The 19,608-nt window shown below is 39.3% G+C and overlaps 1 protein-coding gene across 6 annotated transcripts in view; it reads left to right on the top strand.

The window, feature by feature from the left end:
- The window catches only part of ABL2 (ABL proto-oncogene 2, non-receptor tyrosine kinase), a 112,954-nt gene that overhangs the window by 78,383 nt on the left and 14,963 nt on the right, over window positions 1-19,608 (top strand). For 2 of the 6 annotated variants that reach the window (XM_036120929.2, XM_036120925.2), the window contains exons 2-8: window positions 6,759-6,821; window positions 8,012-8,182; window positions 12,251-12,546; window positions 15,005-15,277; window positions 16,346-16,430; window positions 17,563-17,740; window positions 18,361-18,545. In XM_036120929.2, coding sequence (XP_035976822.1) covers window positions 6,759-6,821; window positions 8,012-8,182; window positions 12,251-12,546; window positions 15,005-15,277; window positions 16,346-16,430; window positions 17,563-17,740; window positions 18,361-18,545 — 1,251 coding nt within the window. Of the gene's footprint in view, window positions 1-2,049; window positions 2,198-6,758; window positions 6,822-8,011; window positions 8,183-12,250; window positions 12,547-15,004; window positions 15,278-16,345; window positions 16,431-17,562; window positions 17,741-18,360; window positions 18,546-19,608 lie in introns of those variants that run through there. The other 4 variants (XM_036120932.2, XM_036120927.2, XM_036120926.2 and 1 more) reach the window with 3 other exon arrangements.

Genomic DNA, 19,608 nt, shown 5'->3' with positions numbered 1-19,608 from the left:
AACTCTTGCTTTTCCCATGATGTTAACAATACTGGCTTTATAAAAGGTTAATTTCATTCAAAGTATAAGCTTTGTTTTTTTAAGCTATTAATAATTACCTATGTCAGAGGCATTCTTTTTCTCTAAAGTTACGTTATAATTTTGTTTCAGCTTTACCGAAGGCTGTTTCAGTCCTGGTATATTATAATTTTATCCTGTTTCCTTTATGGACCTGAAACGTAGCACAGTGGCTGGTAATAGTAGGTGCTTATTAAATATTGATCAATGAGTGTTCTTAGCTGTACAGTTAGAGGTATTTTTTTTAAGATTTTATTTATTTGAGACAGAGAGAGTGAACACGAGCAGGGGCGAGAGGCAGAGGGAGAAGGAGAAGCAGACTCCTGGCTGAGCAGGGAGCCTGATGTGGGACTTGATCCCAGAATGCTGGGATCATGACCTGAGCTGAAGGCAGATGCTTAACTGACTGAGCCACCCAGGCGCCCAGTTAGAAACATTCTTGTGTTATTTTGGTAGATAATACCACTAAATAACTTAGTGTATTATTTGCAGATTTTATTAGTTTAATTCTCAGTAAGGTACTCTCATCTTCAGATTTTTACATTTTATTTAACTTTGTTCCTATATATTAGTAAAGATTTGCTTTTAAAAGTTTTAACATTCAGAAGTTTTCAACACTGTCATACCATGTTTTTATTTATTTTTAAAAATTTATTTTTATTTTAATCTTAAGTTTATTTAAGTAATCTCTACACCCAATGTGGGCTCAAACTCACCACCTGAAATCAAGAGTTGCACACTCTTTTGGGGCACCTGGGTGGTGCAGTTGGTTAAGCGTCAGACTCTTGTTTTCAGCTCAGGGGCCTTGATGTCAGTTACGGTCGTGAGATAAAGCCCTGTGTCCAGCTCCGCGCTTGGCAAGGAGTCTGCTTGAGATTCCCTCTCCCTCTGCCCCTCCTGCTCATGCTCTCTCTCTCTAATGGATAAATAAATCTTTAAAAAAAAAAAAAGTCACATGCTCTTCTAGCTGAGCCAGCTGCACCCCTAAAATTTTATTTTTTAAATTGAAGTCTAATTGACACAATGTTGCATTAGTTACAGGTGTATACATAGTGATTGAACAAGTTTATATGCAATGCTGTGCCCCCCACAAGTGTAGTTATCTGTCACCACACAGTGCTAGCACAGTGACATTGACTGTATTCCCTACACTGTACCTTTTATCCCTGTGACTTATTTATTGCATAACTGGAAACTTGTGTTGCCCACCCATCACCCCTACCCCCCGCCTCCACAGCCATCAGTTCTCTGTGTACGTCTGTTTTTGCTTTTTGTTTGTTTATTCGTTTGTTTTGTTTTTTAGATTTCACATTTAAGGGAAATCATATGGTATTTGTCTTTCTTAGTCTGACTAATTTCACTTAGCATAATACCCTCTAGGTCAATCCATGTTGTCGCAATCATGCCGTATTTTTTTTTTCATGCCATATTTTTAACTGTATTAAGCTGTAGAGCCAAAATGTTAGTGAAGGCAGTTATTTCCTGGCTTCTGTGTTCATGAATCAAATTGTAACTATTTCTTTGACTTCGGATTTGTGGTTACTTGAGCTAATTTAAGTGATGCAAAAGATGAGTCTCCTTAGGGCGTTACCTCTTTTTAAAAGTGTATTTGGTGTTTTATTGTAAACAGGTTTTCTCCAAGGAAACTTTTCTCTACAGGCTTACTTCATCATCCATTTAGGAACAAAATCCCATCAATATGTACTGACTGATCCCTACATACTTTATTATTTGTGACTCTGACGTGTGTTGCTTTTTATTTTATTTATTTTTTCAAAACATTCCCAGATGTTCTTCTGAATAACCCTGTTCTGACTCAGTCTTTGCTGATTACTAGACATTTTCCTTTAGGTTACTCTCCACCCACTTGGGGACTTGTAAATGCTTACCCTCCTATTGGTTCCCTGTGGCCACTGAGTACATGAGTAAACGCCACATGCATGTGGCATTGCTTGTCAGGGAGTGGAATTCTAAGACTTCTCTACACAGAACAATTTAACTTTTGTGCTTCTGGGCAGAGGAATGGTCCTTGGAACAGTCCTGCTTCCGCCCAATAGTTATGGCAGAGATCAGGACACGTCGTCGCTTTGCTGCCTGTGTAGTGGTGAGGCCTCAGACACTGCTGTACCCAACTTGACAGGTATGGTTCGGAGGTGATAGGTTGGGGGAGGGTAGATAATCACAGCAGTCAAGCGTGAATGGAGATTTCAGAAAAATTCTCTCCATTACTGTCCTCATTGTTGGCCAGTGAAGTTTTATGTGCTTTGTTTCTGGTATTTCATAGTAGGATCTCAGTAAGAACTTACTGAAAGAAAGAACAAGTGAATAATAGGTAATATTTTGTGGTGCTAAGATATATATGGCTTGATATGAAGAACTTAAGTTATATTGAGAACTGTTGAATGATTTATCCAACCACTTTACATAGTTTTTAAAAGAGGTATTAAAAAGTAGTAGTTTCTTAGAGAATAAGCAATCAGATAAAGTAGAATTCGGGCAAGATAAGGATTTGTAAAATGCTTGGAAATGAATGCCTCAACTGAAACATTTTTTTATTTATTTCTCGTTACTTACCTGACAAATTTCTAATTAAAATGATAAAAGTTATTGAATGACTAATTGGTGACAGTGTTTTTTAATAAAATTAAACATTAAATTTAGGAATTATCTCTGGATTTGAGTCTGAGTCTTATTCAGGATTTTAACTTGTTTAATCCTGATAATATACTTTGTACAAACTGCTGTTTCTATGTTTTGCCTTATTTTTATTGTCTTCTGCAAGTCTATCAGAAGAAAAGTAATAAAATTGCCTTTAATTAATAGTCATACTTCTGTTACCTGGGTCCTGTGTTACATAAGTGAAAATCAGGTCTTCTGTTGTCTCATCTTAAGTCCATGATCTACCTCAGTAACAGCGATTAATGAAAGATTAACCCACTAAGGCACCGAATATATAGTAGTCACTTCACATTGTTCATAAAACCCATTCCCAGCCTTCACACTTGCATTTGTGCGGGTACAGTACATCTGAATCATCCAGCTGTGTCTGTTTTAAGCTGATGAGGAAAGTGGCATAGATTAGACCCACTGAATAACACTGTGACATTTACTTGCCCTTCCTATAGGCTTTTTTTTTTTTTGCCTTTATTCCTTAGCTTGTTCTTCTGCATTTAGTTCTTCAACTCTTTATGATTTAATACATGTTCATTCTTGGCCTCAGGAAAATGTTATGCTGTTTTTTGTCTTTGAAACATTTTCCCTTTTGTTTGGTGCTAGAGGATAGGATGGTGTTTAAGTGGATATCCTGTGCAGACGGGTTGTACAGGAAATTGACCCTTAGTTCTCTGAGAACAAAAGCGTGAGTGGGAAGAAAGAAGAAAGGAAGGAAATAAGATCGTTGACTTGACCAAAAAGATCATAGAAGCAGGGATGGGAAGACAGGGAGTGGGGAATAAAAAGGATTGTTTTCCAAGTCATGGTTCTTTTAGTACTTTGGCCTCAAAAATTGCTTTTATCCTGTATTTGTTATTTTGTATATTTGAGAAATGTACAGTATTGTTTGGCCTATATACATCTTTTTAAGTTTACATCAAATTGTGCTCTTTGCCTTTTTTCAAATAACGTGGTTTTTAAGAAGCTGAACTTGCCTTTAACAAACCTCCCTTGAGCTGATGGAGCTTGTCTCCAGTACAGATGAATCGCATGTCGTAGACATGTCCTTGCACGTTGACAGCCTGTCACTCTGTCATCGGTGCACAATTCCTGCTCATCTAATTTAAATACCTTCTCTTCTCTGAAACCTTTTTTGATCCAGAGTTTTGTTTTCTATTCTGTCCTCTCATAGCGGTACAGCATGTGAGTATAACAGTACACATGATTCATTGCTTTTTGAGAGACTCTTATATACATGCACTATTCTGAGTGCTTGGAATTTATCAGTGAACAAAGCAGGCAAAAATCCTTGTCCTCATAAAATTGATGTTCTAGTTGGGGGAAGTTAGATAGTATACATAAATATATGTAAATTATATCGTTTGTGGTAATAAGAGCTATGGAGAGAACATAGGGAAGGAGACATGGGGGGAGGTGGGAGTGTTGTCAGGAATAGCCCCATTTTAAAATAGGAGAGTCAGAGAATGCTGTACCAAGAGGGTCACATTTGAGTGAAGTGAATGTCTTGGGGGAGGAATTTTTTAGACAGAAGAAATAGCCAGTACAAAAGTCCTGAGGCAGGAGGGTGCCTGCCTTGTTCAAGTAATAGCAGGGAGGCCAGTGTCCAGAATGAGGTAAACTGGGGGAGGGAGTATAGGCAAGTATGGGCAAGACAAGCTGTGAAGAGCCTCGCAGGCTCTCATAAGGCTTTTGCTCTTTACTCTAAGGTAGGGAACCAGAGTTTGCCGTGGAGGAGTAACACAATCTGACTTATGCTTTAAAAACTGGCTGGAGTGTTGATAATAGAGAACAAGGCTCGAAGTGTGGAAATCAGGAGTGTGGTAAAACCCAGGAGAGAGATGATGGTGGTAACAGGGTAGTAGTGGGGGAGGGAGTGAGCAGTAGATAGATTCTGGGTCTGTTTTTGAAGGCAGTGCCAAGAGGTTTCCTTATGGATTGGATGCAAAAAAGGAGTCCTCAGTGATTCCAAGGTTTTTCCTTTTGTGTTCCCCTCCCCCCCAGTTTTATTGATTTGATTGACATATTAATTTTGTAAGTTTAAGGCATACAGTGTGTCAATTTGATAGTTGCATATTGCATAGTGATTACCACCACAGCATTAGCTAATACCTGCATCACATCACATAATTATTTCTTTTTTTGTGGTGAGAACATTTAGTATCTATTCTCTTAGCAACTTTCAAGTAGATAATACAGTATTATTAACTATAATCACTGTGCTATATGTTAATTGCCCAGAACTTACTCATCTTATAGCTAGAAGTTTGTATTCAAACTTCAAGGTTTTTGGCCTGAGCAGCTGATAAGAAGAAATTGCCTCTGAGATGGGAAATTCTGGGGGAGAAGCAGATTTGGGGAAAGAACGGAGAGTGTTTTTTTCTAAGTCCAAATAGTGTTATTGGTGATTTATAATCTTTATATTCTGAAGCTCAGAATGACGTATAGTAGATGTTCACTAAAATTATTAGTTTTGTAAACCTTAAGTGTTTATATATTGGGTTTCACAAAGTAAGGTGTAATTGTATGGCATTTGCTGGTTTTGGCCTGCTAGGATTTAAGAGTTAGTTTCAATATCTGCTTAATTATTGTTTCTAACTTCATCATTGATAGTACAGGAATTCTTGTTACCCTTGATTTTTGTTCCTCTTATAATCTCAAACAAGGGGGACTTCTGTCCAAAAAGAAGAACATGTACTTGAACTGTTATCAAACATTATAATGTTAACACCATCATTGGCAAGAAACATTTATTAGTGAGGATCATGTGATACTCAGTATAGAATCTAATAAATATGAAAATATTCTCTATACTTTTTTGGCAGTTCTTTTCATTTTAATAAAGGATTGGCATTTTGTAGCCCCATGGAAATTCTGAGTGGATACTTTCTCAAGCATAAAGAGAAACATAGTACGTGTGACTTGTTTGAAGGATGTATCATAGAATATGGTGTTTTGTTTGGTAATCCTAATTGGTTATTTTAGTACATAATCCAGCTGTTTCCATTCCTTGTAACTGCATTTAAACAAGGAGCAATACATCTGATTCATATTAACTTTTCAGGGCATCTGGGCATACCTTCAGATTTGTCATATATATTTTTTAAGATTTTATTTATTTATTTGATAAGAGATAGAGGGAGAGCACAAGCAGGTGGAGTGGCAAGCAGAGGGAGAGGGAGAAGCAGGCTCCCCACTGAGGAAGGAGCCCGACGTGGGGCTCGATCCCAGGACCCTGGGATCATGACCTGAGCCGAAGGCAGCCGCTTAACCGACTGAGCCACCCAGGCGCTCCTGTCATAATATTCTTAATGGGAAACAAAATTAGCTCTGAAATTATAAAGATACATTCCTTTTAAGAGGAGGAAGGAATGTGATGAAGTGAACTCTAAAACTATTAGGAAAATTACAATCCAACCTACTACAGGAATTTCTGTAGACCGTTATGAAGCCATTTTTAAAACATTGGTTAATGCTGTTTTAAGATTAAAATACATCTCACTATTTCCCATCACTTATATTTTTGTATAATTTGGTCATTCAGTCAACAGTTACTGAACACATAGTATGTAACTCTTGCTAGAAAAAAGATACAGTTCTCATGCTAAGGAGTATAATTGTAAAGTTTGGGAAATAAACATCAGTTGAGGATATTGTAAAGATAAAGATAGAGGGTCCAAATGCAGCAAGTGTATACAGGTAGTAGGGAGCATGTGAGGCTTCCTAGGGGAGGGTACGTTGGAGCTGAGTATTATAAAATGAGGAGAAGTGAGCCAGTCAAAAGAAGGGTGGGATGAGATCATATCCTATGTAGCCAGGACTATGTGAACAAAGGCACAAAAAAGCAGGAAGCGTGGTGTGTGTTAAAGTTTAGAATTTGAAGTTTGGAGGGGGGAAATGTAAGCAGGAGAAGTAGGTAGAGAGACCTGATTATAAAAGACCTTGAAGGCCATTAAAGAGATTTTAGCTTGATGGTGAACTATTAAAGAATCTTAAGAAGAGTGACCTGGTCAAATTTTTGTTTTAAATAGATCACTTTGCCAGCTGTGTGGAGGATGGCTTTGAGGGAGACAAGACTGGAGGCAGTAGTCCAGGTGAGAGATGGTCGGGATCGGATCTGAGGCATTGGCAGTAGAGATGGAGAGGAGGGGGTGGGGTTGAAAAGAAATAAAGCCACAGATTCAAGGGTTTTTCTCCTTCAGATATAATAGTCAATTTTAAATTAAGAATGAATTGGGAGGGAGGAGAGAGAGAGATGCTAGAAAAGTGTTGTTACGTCACAATAGGTAGTTGGAGAGTGGCAGACAGCCGCTATAAACAGTTCCTGTGATTGAGCAAATCACTACTGAAGACACAGTGTATTTTTTGTGTAAGTGACCTGGACTGCAAGAAGCAGGTGATCTTTATAGGGGTCACCGATTTTGTGTAGTGTGACTAAATTTAGGAACCCATAAAGCCTTGAGGAAAAAACCAGGTCTTACAAGGCTTCAACCCTTACACATGGTAGATACTCAAATGGCTATTGTTGGTGATATTTTCTAGAGCCTTCAATTAAGTTCTCAAGATACTTACAAAATGTACCACCTAGGAAAAGAAAATAAGGTAAAAACTTTTTAAAACAACAGTTGGAAGCTGTTACATTCTAGACAGTGCATAGTAATACAAAGGTATTTTGGAGTGCCAAGAATATTTGTATAAAGCCAAAACATTTTTCTGTTGTTTAACAGAATTTTAGTTTTTTTGTTTTTCTCTGGAAGCACTGTTTCTATAATTTTTCTATATGTAAGTGGAGGATCTGGATTTATGCAATATATACATATTTCTTAAAGTCTCTGTTATCTTTTCCACAGTTTGTTTTATGTGGAGAGGGTCAGGGAAGAAGGGTAGTTTGGGAGGACTTATAAAACAGAACTTAAAACCACCACCACCACAAAAGAGCCTATATGTTTTATAAAACGAATTGCCATTTTTTGAGGTTTTTTTTCCATTTTGAGAAAACTGCTTTTTCTATTTCTGATTTTGGTGAGTACATATAAATCACGGCTAAATGCTCGTTTTGTGATCTCTTCTCTGTCTTGTTACATTTTCAACAAGTAGACTTCTCTGAAGCTTAGGAGACAGTGCCATTTGCTCATTCTTCATGGCTCCATATTATACAGTTCTCCACTCTGGAGCCGTCGGTGTATACATGCCAGCAGCTAGAATACTGTGTACGTACTGAATTCAAGTGAATTTTTAACTGTTGAACTTACCGTGAATTCCTTTCTCTTTTTATGTCTTTCAGAAGCCTTGCACCGCCCCTATGGTTGTGATGTTGAACCCCAGGCACTGAACGAAGCCATCAGGTGGAGCTCCAAGGAGAACCTACTTGGAGCCACTGAGAGCGACCCTAATCTCTTTGTTGCACTTTATGATTTCGTAGCCAGTGGTGATAACACACTCAGCATCACTAAAGGTGAGCTTCACTTTTCAGTTTTCATTAGTGCTTAAGAAATAAAGGGGTCTGTTCTAGATTCTGTCTCTGACTAAAATTAGGTGATTTGGGCCCAAATACTTTGGGGTTCATTATCTTGGTTTTGTTTTTTGTTTTTTAAAAAACCTGTGTATGGGATAGTGTTAGTTTGTCTCCTTTATAGGGCTTATTAAGGGTAAGAGGATATAAAGTACTTTAGAAAAAGCACCACACGGTATATACATAAACTTTTCTCATTCTCAGGATTCAGTACTCTCTGTAATATGCCAGCATTCGTCTTATGTGACGGTAAGGTTTACTACACATCTCTTCTCATGGAGCTGTGGCTAAGATGAGTCATGTTGCCGGAGCCGGGTGCTACTCAGTGTTGTCCCTGAGCTGACTGCCTGTCTGAGAACAGTTCGTTACCAGTCCTCATTGTTAAGATTAAGTACTTGTTCCCAATATGTAAACTGACTACATCACTAAGCATAGTACTTACTATTTAGTTCAGCTGACATTTTCTTTTTTTTGGAGCAAGACTTTCAACAAGAAGAAAGTAGTCCAGTGATTTCATATTCTGGCGCAATGTGTTGTGTCTTATTGTGGACCTGCTTTGAGTAGCATTGGCTGACACAGATCTCTCATCTCTGTTTAAATGGGTTAGTGAAAGGAGTCATAGGAAGGGTTTCTATTGTACTAATGCTCTCAAGAGAGTAGTAGTTTATTTCAGTAGAAAATTCTTATAAAAGGGAGGACTAAGAACGTGACCAAGTAAAATCATCCGTTATTAGTTTTTTGAATAAAGAAAATGTGGAACTTTTATGAGAAAGGGTCCTGGCTGGCTCAGTCGGTAGTGTGTGAGACTCTTGATCTTGGGGTCATGAGTTTGAGCCCCACATTGGGTGTAGAGATTACTTTAAAAAAAAAAAAAAATGAAAGAAAGAAAGCAGCATGGGACATTCTCATTGTGTCCTTGAATTGGATTGCTAATCTGCCTAAGCTTGTTTTTTTGAACCTATGAAAGCCTCCTCCTATTTCAGGATAATTTTTAACTTAAGTGAAATTGTAATTTAAATGATAATTTGTCAAACATACGCCTTTTTTTTTTTTGTGAGGTTCAGAATGAGGTATTAAATGGGAGTGAATATACCAAATTAAGATAGGCCTCCATTCAGGGAATGTTACCCTTTTATAAAATTTTTATATGCATCTATTTTTTAAATCCAGCCACATTAATCAAGAGCAGACACCTGTAACTCAAACTGGGGTAGAGATGTGTTCCAGAGTGGGTGTGAGGCACATACATAAACCTATGCCAGGAGGTGTCAAAGGCGTAGAAAAAGTAACGTGTGTGATCTCCTAGTGTCAAGTTACTTGAAGACTTTGGGTGGTTTTGCGGGGGGGGATGGTGGTAGTATTTGTATGTGTGTGAGGTTTATGCATTGAGGGAAAATTTTACACAAAGTATTAGGATAAAACAGGATTTCAAAGAATTTTATACTGTGCATTAGTCTCTTTGGGCTACAACACACTCTTTTACCTTTGTCAATACTTCAGTGGAGAAGTTTGTGAAGCAGTGACTCAGTACATTCTTTCCTAGATACTTTTCATGTCACCATTTTCCAAGATAGCTCCGTCACCAAGGAAACATCGATAAAGACAATCTGTTGATACCTTAGTTACCATTTATGGCAACTGCTAGTGTGCAGCTCAAGGGCTGGGATTCTTGTTCTCTCATGGCGAACAGTGATTTGTCTTAAACCCCATGAAATGTCAGATTTTTCTATCAGATTCTTATTGATATAAAATGATGTCATGCGGGCGCCTTGGTGGCTCAGTTGGTTAAGCGACTGCCTTCGGCTCCGGTCATGATCCCGGAGTGCCGGGATCGAGTCCCACATCGGGCTCCCTGCTCAGCGGGGAGTCTGCTTCTCTCTCTGACCCTCTCCACTCTCATGCTCTCTCTCTCTCTCTCTCAAATAAATAAAATCTTTTTAAAAAAATGATGTCATGCTAAAGCTATTTTATTATTTTCAAGGACAAGAAAATATATTTGAAAAATAACGATACTTATTTTAGTTCCTTCTTTGAGATTGTTTTTTGCTTGAATTACAAAACAGAGTTCTCCCAACATTTCTTTGTCAGTACATCCCATTAGTCATACCCTTGTCAATTTCCATGGTACTCACAACTTCCAGAGTAGGAAATTCTCCTCCTAACTTCCAAAGGGAGGAAAACAAACAAAAACCTAGGGTTTTTGACTGTATCCTACTTATGATGACCTGCCATTACCAATTATTTGTAAGGAAGCAACAATGATATACTTGATGTCTATTTTTTCTAGTTCTTGTGGTACAATAGAGAAAAGCTACAGAGGAACAAGTTTTACTTAGCTTTTCTAGTAGCACTGAGTTTTTTGTTTTTGTTTTCCTGCAGATATGGCTGGGGAGTATTTATCTGTGCACTGGTGCATTTCCGCAACCACACCACACACACACCTATCTATCCATCTGTACATACTTGTATTTTATGAGTATATACTCCTAGGTTTTTGTCATTGAACGTCTCACATCCAGGTGTCAATGTGAGATAGTGGGAGCTGATAAAGTTACCCTATGGTAAACATTTCTGTGGGTTGCTGGAAAAGTTTGATGACTGCCAGAATAATGATTTTGAGCTTTTCCTCAGTGGCCTTTGCCTGATAACTAGTGGGCCATGTGCTTTAAATTGGTTTGGTTTTCTTCTGCTGACACTGAAAAGTAGGTGTGAACTCTGTAGGAAGGCGTGCATCTCTCAGAGATAAGGGCCTAAGGCCTTATAGCGTTTCTTTAGGTTATTAGTTGTTACTAACGATATCCCTTATCCTTTCCTGTTTTGTCTGAGTTGCAAGTTTAGGGGCAAAATGTATATTAGGGAGTTTAAAGTTGGTGTTCACAACTTTAACAGAGAGATCAAGGACATTGACGTTGATAGCAAGCAAAGACATTCTGAGTAACTTGTCTTGGGTTCCAGCTTCAGTGTCAGCTTCCCTTCCCACATACTAATTTTAGAGGAATGAATAGGACTGACTCATGTTCATGGGGAATGGGAGGGAAGTTGGGAAACTATAACTGTTAAAACTTGAGTCCTGGAATGTGCTTTGGGAGTTCTACTTGCCTGCCCCCCAGGCAGTTTTCTTTCTGAAAGCATGGCTGAAAGCTCTATGGTCTGTGCTTCTATTTTGTTTTGTTTTCTTGTTTATTTTTTTTGTTTTTTACATAAATGGTTTTTTGGACTCGGTGCCAACTGAAATTTAGAAGTAACTTTGTATTTCATATTTCTTATCCCTAAACCTTGATTGTTATTAACATTGAACCATATCTAAGATATATTCCTTGACAAACTGTTATGAGAAAAAATGAATTTTTTTTGAGGGGTGAGACTGTGTCATTTTCCAGGATAACCTTTCTGTCTTTTTTTTAACTGAAGTATAGTCGACACACAATATTACATTACTCCCAGGTATACAACGTAGTGATTTACTCTGTACGTTATGTTGTGCTCACTTCAAGTGTAGCTACCATCTGTCACCACACAATGCTATTATAATACCATCAACTATATTCCCTATGCTGCTGTACCTTTTATCTTGGTGATTTATTCATTCTGTAAAGGGATTTAAGCCTGTATCTCCTACTCCCCTTAACCCATTTTGCCCATTGCCCCACCCTCTCCCCTCTGGCAACCATCATTGTCTTTGTATTTATGGGTTCATAACCTTTCTATCTTTGTATGCCACTGTACTATACCACACATGGAGTTTCCTAAAGACATTTTTTTAGTTGGTGTAAAAACCATTAGTAAATGCCAGAAGGTTATTTCTAACTAGGCTGCTTCTGTTTAAGCTACAGGCTAAAGTGATCAATCAGGATATGATGAACAGCCAAGTTTGTTTTCATTGTTTTTTAAAAAAATGTTGCCATAAGAGTTTGTGATTGCTTTTTCACTGGGTTCTGAGTTTGACAATAGACTGCTGCTGCTTGAGGTAAAGCCCTGACATCTTCTCTTCTCTGATGACTTCCTGGCTAGGTGAAAAGCTGCGAGTCCTTGGTTATAACCAGAATGGTGAGTGGAGTGAAGTTCGCTCCAAGAATGGACAAGGTTGGGTGCCAAGCAACTACATCACCCCAGTGAACAGCTTGGAGAAACATTCCTGGTACCATGGACCCGTGTCGCGCAGTGCAGCAGAGTACCTACTCAGCAGTCTAATCAATGGCAGTTTCCTGGTGCGAGAAAGCGAGAGCAGCCCCGGGCAGCTGTCGATCTCGCTCAGGTACGAGGGGCGTGTGTATCACTACAGGATCAATACCACCACAGACGGCAAGGTAAGACTGGCCAGTACCGCCTGTAGGTGTAGACTGGCCCTTCTTTAGAAAAAATACTCAGAATGACTAAAGAATATAGTTTTTCTGTCAGACATGAAATAAAATAATCACTGATGTGAATTTGGGCCATTTGGCATGTGAAAGCTTACTCTTTTCAAAAGAATATGGTAATGGGAATTAAAAACAGTATTACATTAATAGTTTAATGATGAGATAGATTTGAAGGTGATGAAGGAAACTGCTGTATAAGTTAGCAGTTCTAATCGTCATCAGTACACAGATATATATAGGTACATCCAATATGTTGTAGAGAATTGACAAATTAAGCCTTGGATCTTTGAAAATTATAATAATCTCTACCAGAAAGTTCACAGAGTAAGAATTTGGGCTTCTGAGACTGGGATTGATGTGTAATGTATGTTACTATAAATAGATTAATCAGCCATTTAGCAATGTACATGTTGGAAAGACCAACCATTGTAGAGTGGTTGTGTTAGAATGGAGCTGTTTTACTTTATAAACTGTGAAGCATAGGTTTATGTCCGTTCTATTGAACAGTAAATTTACATCGAGTCATTTGTTCTGTTCTTTCGGTCTGTGTGATATGCATAGTAGGGGAAGCACAGGCTTTGCCAAGAGCAGGCAGACCTGGTTTGCTGGGTACCTCCACCGCTGATATTTGTCAACTTTGTGACCTTACTCTAAGCCTCAATTTCTCATCCCAATTTATTGGATCGTCATGAGGATTAAATGAAATAATTTCCTTAAAACATAATGGCTGCTACAAAGTAGGAAATAATTATTAATGTTTCTCTTTTGCATCACCCTGCAGACATATTGTCTCCTGATAAAACCACATAGAATCAGATAAGTGATAATGTAGGAGGGACCTAGCAGCTCTACTTCTGGTTACATACCCAACAGAAATGAGTGCATATGTGTACAGAAGACATGTACATAATGTTTGTAGTCGCATTATTTGTAACAGTCCCAAATTAGAAGCACTTAATTGTCTAACAACAGAATGAATTAATAAATTGTGTATTCATAAAATAGAATCTCATATAACAAAAAAATGAATGTAGTCCTGCTGTATACACTCTGACAAAAATCTGTGGCCCGCCCAGTTGCCTTCCTTTGTAAGTAAAATTTTATTGGAACACAGCCACACCTGCTTGTTTACGTATTGTCTATGGCTGCTTCTTCATTCTTACAGCAGCTTTAAGTAGTTATGACAGAGGCACTGTGGCCACAAGCCTAAAATATTTACTCTGGCCCTCTGCAGAAAAGTGTGTTGACCCATTCGTAGGTGAGTCTCACACATGTAAAGCTGAGTGAAAGGAGTTAGTGATTGTCAGGGGTTGGGCGTGAGGGGAATGTGAATGGCTGCTGATGGTATGGGGTTTCTTTGTAGGCTGATGGGAAGTGTTCTGGACTTACATAGTGGTGATGGTTGGACAACTTTGTGAATGTATTAAAGCCACTGAATTGTATACTTAAAAATGGTGGATATTATGGTATGTGAATTATATCACAATAAAGAAAAGTGGAATGAAAGAAAGGCAGGCACAACAATGCATAGTATGATTCCATTTGTGTAAGTTCAGAAGCAGGCAAAGCTAATGTAAGGTGTTGGAAGTCCAGAGAGTGGTTATCTTTGAAGGAGTGAATAGCTTAGCTGGGAGGATGCTGGTAGTGTTATAATTCTTGGTGTGGGAGAGGTTTATGTGGGTGAGCTCACCTTGTAAAAATCATCAATTCTGCATGTATTATGTGTTCTTCTGTATACAACACAAGTTTCTTTTTTAAAAAACAGTAAGCTAGCTCCCTTGGGAGATAGGGTTCAAAGACTGCTCATCTTTTATACTTTAATTACTTGTCACAAATTACTGTTTTGTTAACAACCCGGATATAAAATTGTGGCTCTTTTTTTTAATAGCCTAGCTACTCAAAAGCACATCCTAATTAAGTAAAAATTGTAAGATCCTTAAATACTCTCTTCCTACCAAAAAAAATGGAAACCCAGTGGTTCTCGAGTTATGTTCTGTACAAGATTCTGAGTTGGTATTTCATGGCCTTTCAGAAGAGGCCAGGTCTCTCCCCTTCCCTACTTAAATCAGCATCTCTGCTTCTGTCTTACGGATTTGGGTTTCACAGTCTTGTTGCTTCAAAATATTTGAAGACCCATGATCTTGGGTGGATCTTGATGATCCAGAAAGATAGCTTGGAAGCCCCCCCCGCCCCGAGCTTCTTTAGGAAACCCGGGAAGAGTGGTGTAAAGAGGATTAAACTTAAGTTCTGTGTTGCCCCTTCCCATCATCATTTAATTCTTTCATTTACCTCCGTAAGATGACCTTCTATCTTTGTATCTTCAGACCAGTGAAATTAATGGGCTTTGAAAAAGGTTTTCTGACCTCTTTTCAAGTTGCTTTAGCTTTCCTCCCGCCTGCCTCACCAGGTGTACGTCACTGCTGAGAGCCGCTTTAGCACCCTGGCCGAACTCGTGCACCATCACTCCACGGTGGCCGACGGGCTGGTGACGACGTTACACTACCCAGCGCCCAAGTGCAATAAGCCCACAGTCTATGGTGTGTCCCCCATCCATGACAAGTGGGAAATGGAACGAACGGATATTACCATGAAGCACAAACTTGGGGGGGGGCAGTATGGAGAAGTTTATGTTGGCGTCTGGAAGAAATACAGCCTTACGGTTGCTGTGAAAACATTGAAGGTGGGTTGCTGAGACTTACAGTTTCCAGTCTTTTTTTTTTATTTTGTGCTGAATCACTTGGAAATATGAGTGTGCCCTTCTTTAACTTTGGAACGCTTTCCACCCACCGGTGCCAAGCACATCGACAGTTTGATGATTAACCTTCGTGCCACGGCTGACAGTGCGGGGGCAGATTACTCACCGCAGCGCAGGGAGACCCCATGCGGGGAAGGCCGGTCTCTGGAGGCTTAGTGGAAGGTTAGGAGCAGATTCTAAGTTATAAATGCAAAACAAGCTGTTTTGCTTCCTGAGAATGACCCCTGCTGGATAGCATTGTTCATGCAGTGCTCAAGGATCACGGGCTCTCCCTTCTGTCCTTGAGCTCTCTGCCTTGTGCTCCCCCATCTCTCTGAGATTAGATCACTTCTCTTGTTCCTAATAGTCATGGAAATCTTCCTGATGCCGTTGTCTTCTTTAAGCAACCTAGTGTCCAATTACAGTGTTGTCACTCATTCCATTCTCTGAAGATCTCCCATATACCTCCGTAGCTCTGGCGTATCGTGTGTAAGGGCTGCTCTTTGGCTATGAGTGTAATCAGTTCTGGTCAGCAAACATTTATTAAGCATATTTTGAGTCTGAGACAATATGCATGGCTTTGCAAACATGTATTGCTCCTTAAGGAATTTGTCAGGAAGACAGATGTGTAAACAGCTAACTCTTCTGTCTCCTCTTTTGAAGGCTGAGCTATCTAGGGAAGTAAACTATCAGAGCACTGAGTTATCCATCCAGGTCTCCCAGGTCTCAGTTGTGATGGGATGTGGTGGCTGAATTTTGCTTGCCATGGTAATTTTCACTCCAGTTTCAAATGTTGGATAGATTTGGGGACACTTTTCTTTCTTAATTGGATGTCTCTGGAGCATATTATTAGGTTCTGATAAAATTTCTTTAAGTAATCTGCTAAAATATTCAAAAGGTATCTCCTTTTAAAGCTGTAGTTTTAGGATTGTGAGTTGACTCAAATGGTTAAAATGGGGGTTTGTCCCTCTTCTGTTTTGTTTTTTGTTTTTCTCTTATTTTTCCCCCTTCCAGGAAGATACCATGGAGGTGGAAGAGTTCCTGAAGGAAGCTGCAGTGATGAAGGAAATCAAGCATCCTAATCTGGTCCAACTACTAGGTGAGGAAGCTTGCCTGAACCATAGGTTTCCTCGAAGGTCCTTGTCTCCCATCCCTGTTATTTCCAAATGCTGCTTTTGAATCACCATGGTGGAAGCTCCAGGCACCAATCTGCTTCAGTAAATGGTTGTCATTTTAATCAGCAGGCTCTCTGTTTATAAAATTGCCCAGGAACGGGGTCCCTGGCTGGTTCAGTCAGTAGAGCATCTGACTCTTGATCTTGGGGTCATGAATTCGAGCCCCATGTTTGGTGTAGAGATTACATACATACATAAATTAATTCAAAAGATTTTAATAAAAATTGCCCAGGAAACAATGGCCTGGATTGATTACAATATATATAACTGCCCAGCTTGTGGTAATTGCCCCAGATTCAAAGTTTAGAATCACTCAAAATGATACCAAACCAAACATTGTCACAAAATATTTTTACAAAATAAAGAGACATAAAGAACTGTAGAAAAGAAGCAGGTTACAAATTGTGGCCACACCCATTGGTTTACCTTGCTAATAAGCAGCAGGTGGTAGCCTGTGTAGAATGGCTCCTCTCCTGTTCAGGTCACAAAGAAACTAGTGACTGAACTCTCAGCCCTTTTGAAAGGAGGGCCAGTTTCTTTGGGTGTTCACCTTGAGCCAAATTGTCCCAAAGGAAATAGTTTCTTGTTGATTCTTTACAAGGAGTCTGCCGTGTATCAGTGACACCCTTGACTGTGGAAACAATCTTTTTACAAAGCATGATACGGGCTGCGCTCACATGCTCTTCAACATACACACAATTGCTGTTAGTTTTGGATAAATATTGTGAGTGTGCAGGTGAGGATGGGAATCACAGGCATATACAGAACTCAAGACATTTTGGTCTTCTTGACCCCTTGTGGAATTAATGCTTTTGCCCAAACAGGCAAATACTCAGATGCATGTGGATTTCCGAAGAATGATGTAGTGGAAGCCAAGACTCCCTTATCAACCACCTTCATCTTAACTTTGCTGTATTATTTTAGGAGAATGTGATAGTGAGAAGGGAAAAGATTACTGCTAAGCTAGACTTTAAAATGTGTCTGTTATTCTTGCTGAAGTAGTTGGGAATTTTTGGAAATATACTAATAAAACAAGCTCTATTCTTCAACTATCAGGTGTGTGTACTTTGGAGCCACCATTTTACATTGTGACTGAGTACATGCCGTATGGCAACTTGCTTGATTATCTCCGAGAATGCAGTCGAGAAGAGGTGACTGCAGTTGTCCTGCTGTACATGGCCACTCAGATCTCTTCTGCAATGGAGTATCTAGAGAAGAAGAATTTCATCCATAGGTGTGTAAAGCCTGACTATTGCCTGTGACTAACCATGAAGCTACCTTGCTTGAGGTGCAAATAAAGAAAAGAATGTGAGAACCTTCCCAGAAATTTCCAGATGACTCAGAAAAGCAATTTTCTCTTTCAGAGGGCTTGCCCACTATAATGTGATTTCCAACTTATAAACCTACTGTATTTTGGTTAAAGTATTAATGGGCCTTTGCTAATTCTCAAAACAGAATGCTCTTTATTTTGCCCAGGACCATTTCAAAGAGGCTTTTGCTCTAATGGCTTAATTTTAAAAATAGTTTTCTGTCTTGGTAGAGAACTTAAAGTAAAGCCTTGTAGAAAAGCATCTTCTCCTCACCTCTGACACCTCTCTCCGTGTACTCGTAAATAGGAAGCCATTTTCTGAAGTCTGCTTTGTTCGAGTATCAGAGAATTGCCTCTTGATGATGCCCCTACAAGTGGTCTGTGGTCAGTGGCTTTCTGCCACGTTAGCAGCTGTCATCAGATACTGTGTCTGCCAGTGTGCGCTTCTCAACTCCGTTTGTAGCACAAAGAACCAAGAAGAGAGTGTTCATGGCCATTTTCCTCACCATCTGAGTGGAATCACATTAGGGTTCTCTTCTCCACAGAGATCTTGCAGCCCGTAACTGCCTAGTGGGAGAAAACCATGTGGTAAAAGTGGCTGACTTTGGTTTGAGTAGACTGATGACTGGAGACACCTATACTGCTCATGCTGGAGCCAAATTTCCTATTAAATGGACAGCACCAGAGAGTCTTGCCTACAATACCTTCTCAATTAAATCTGACGTCTGGGGTAAGGTCGGAAGGGACTTCTTCTGTGTCTGTCATTTTATGTTTTTAATAAATGTTCTTAATTCTTTAGAGCTTCTCATTTATGTAATCAGTAAACTCTGCCTTGACCCCCATCCTTCATCATTCAGCAAGAATTTATTAAATACCTATCATCTGCCAGGCATTGTGTTAGGCACTTAGCATAGAAAAAATGTAAAGAAGAAAGTGGAAAAAAAAACGCCAAAAAACAAGTCCCTGCTTTCAAGAAGCTCACAGTCTAGATCTTGGATTGCATTGGAATTGTACTGATCCTCTCTCTGTGAAGCTCCCTGTTTTCCATAGCTCATTTCCTGAGTACTGTGACACAGAGTAGCCTCTTCTTTTCAAGGAAGGCATGATGGAATTGCACCTAGAGTTTGTCCTTGTAACTAACTCATCTTGTTTTGGTTGCCCTGGAAAGCAGTCTGATTTAGCAGAGGCTCATGGACTGAACAGGTCTAGAAATTTGGGTTGTAGGCCAGCAGAAATAGTTGTAAGATGCTAAGCCACTTTTTACCAGAAATCTCAAAACTCAGAAATAATGTGTGACAAGATCAAGCAAATTTTCTTTGCTAGTGTGATTTTTTTTTTTTCCTGATTTTAAGGGAGTCCCTTTCTATTTTACTCCTTTAATATTAGCTGATCTAAAAACTAGAACTCATTAACTAGATCATAGATTTTTCTAAGAGTAGTTTGGTTCCGTCCCAGACTTTTTATGGTCCTAATTTATTCTCCCTCACTACAGTAAAAGAGATCTAAATAAAAATTGGGAAATTTATGGGGCACCTGTGTAGCTCAGTTGGTTGAGCATCGGACTCTTGGTTTTGGCTTGGGTTGTGATCTTGGTGTCTTGGTGACGTGGGATCGAGCCCTTCTCGCACTTAGTGGGGAGTCTGCTTGGGATTCTCTCTCCCTCTCCTGCCCCTCCCATCCCCACTCACACGCTGTGTGCTCATGAGCGCTCTTTCTCTCAAATAAAAAATCTTTTTTAAAAAATTGGGAAATTTGGGGTGCCTGGGTGGCTCAGTCGTTAAGCATCTGCCTTC

The sequence above is a fragment of the Halichoerus grypus genome, chromosome 7 (assembly GCF_964656455.1).
Source record: "Halichoerus grypus chromosome 7, mHalGry1.hap1.1, whole genome shotgun sequence".
NCBI classification, from domain to species: domain Eukaryota; kingdom Metazoa; phylum Chordata; class Mammalia; order Carnivora; family Phocidae; genus Halichoerus; species Halichoerus grypus.
The sequence above is the reverse complement of the archived record's forward strand: the minus strand, read 5'-3'. Positions and strand labels throughout refer to the sequence as shown.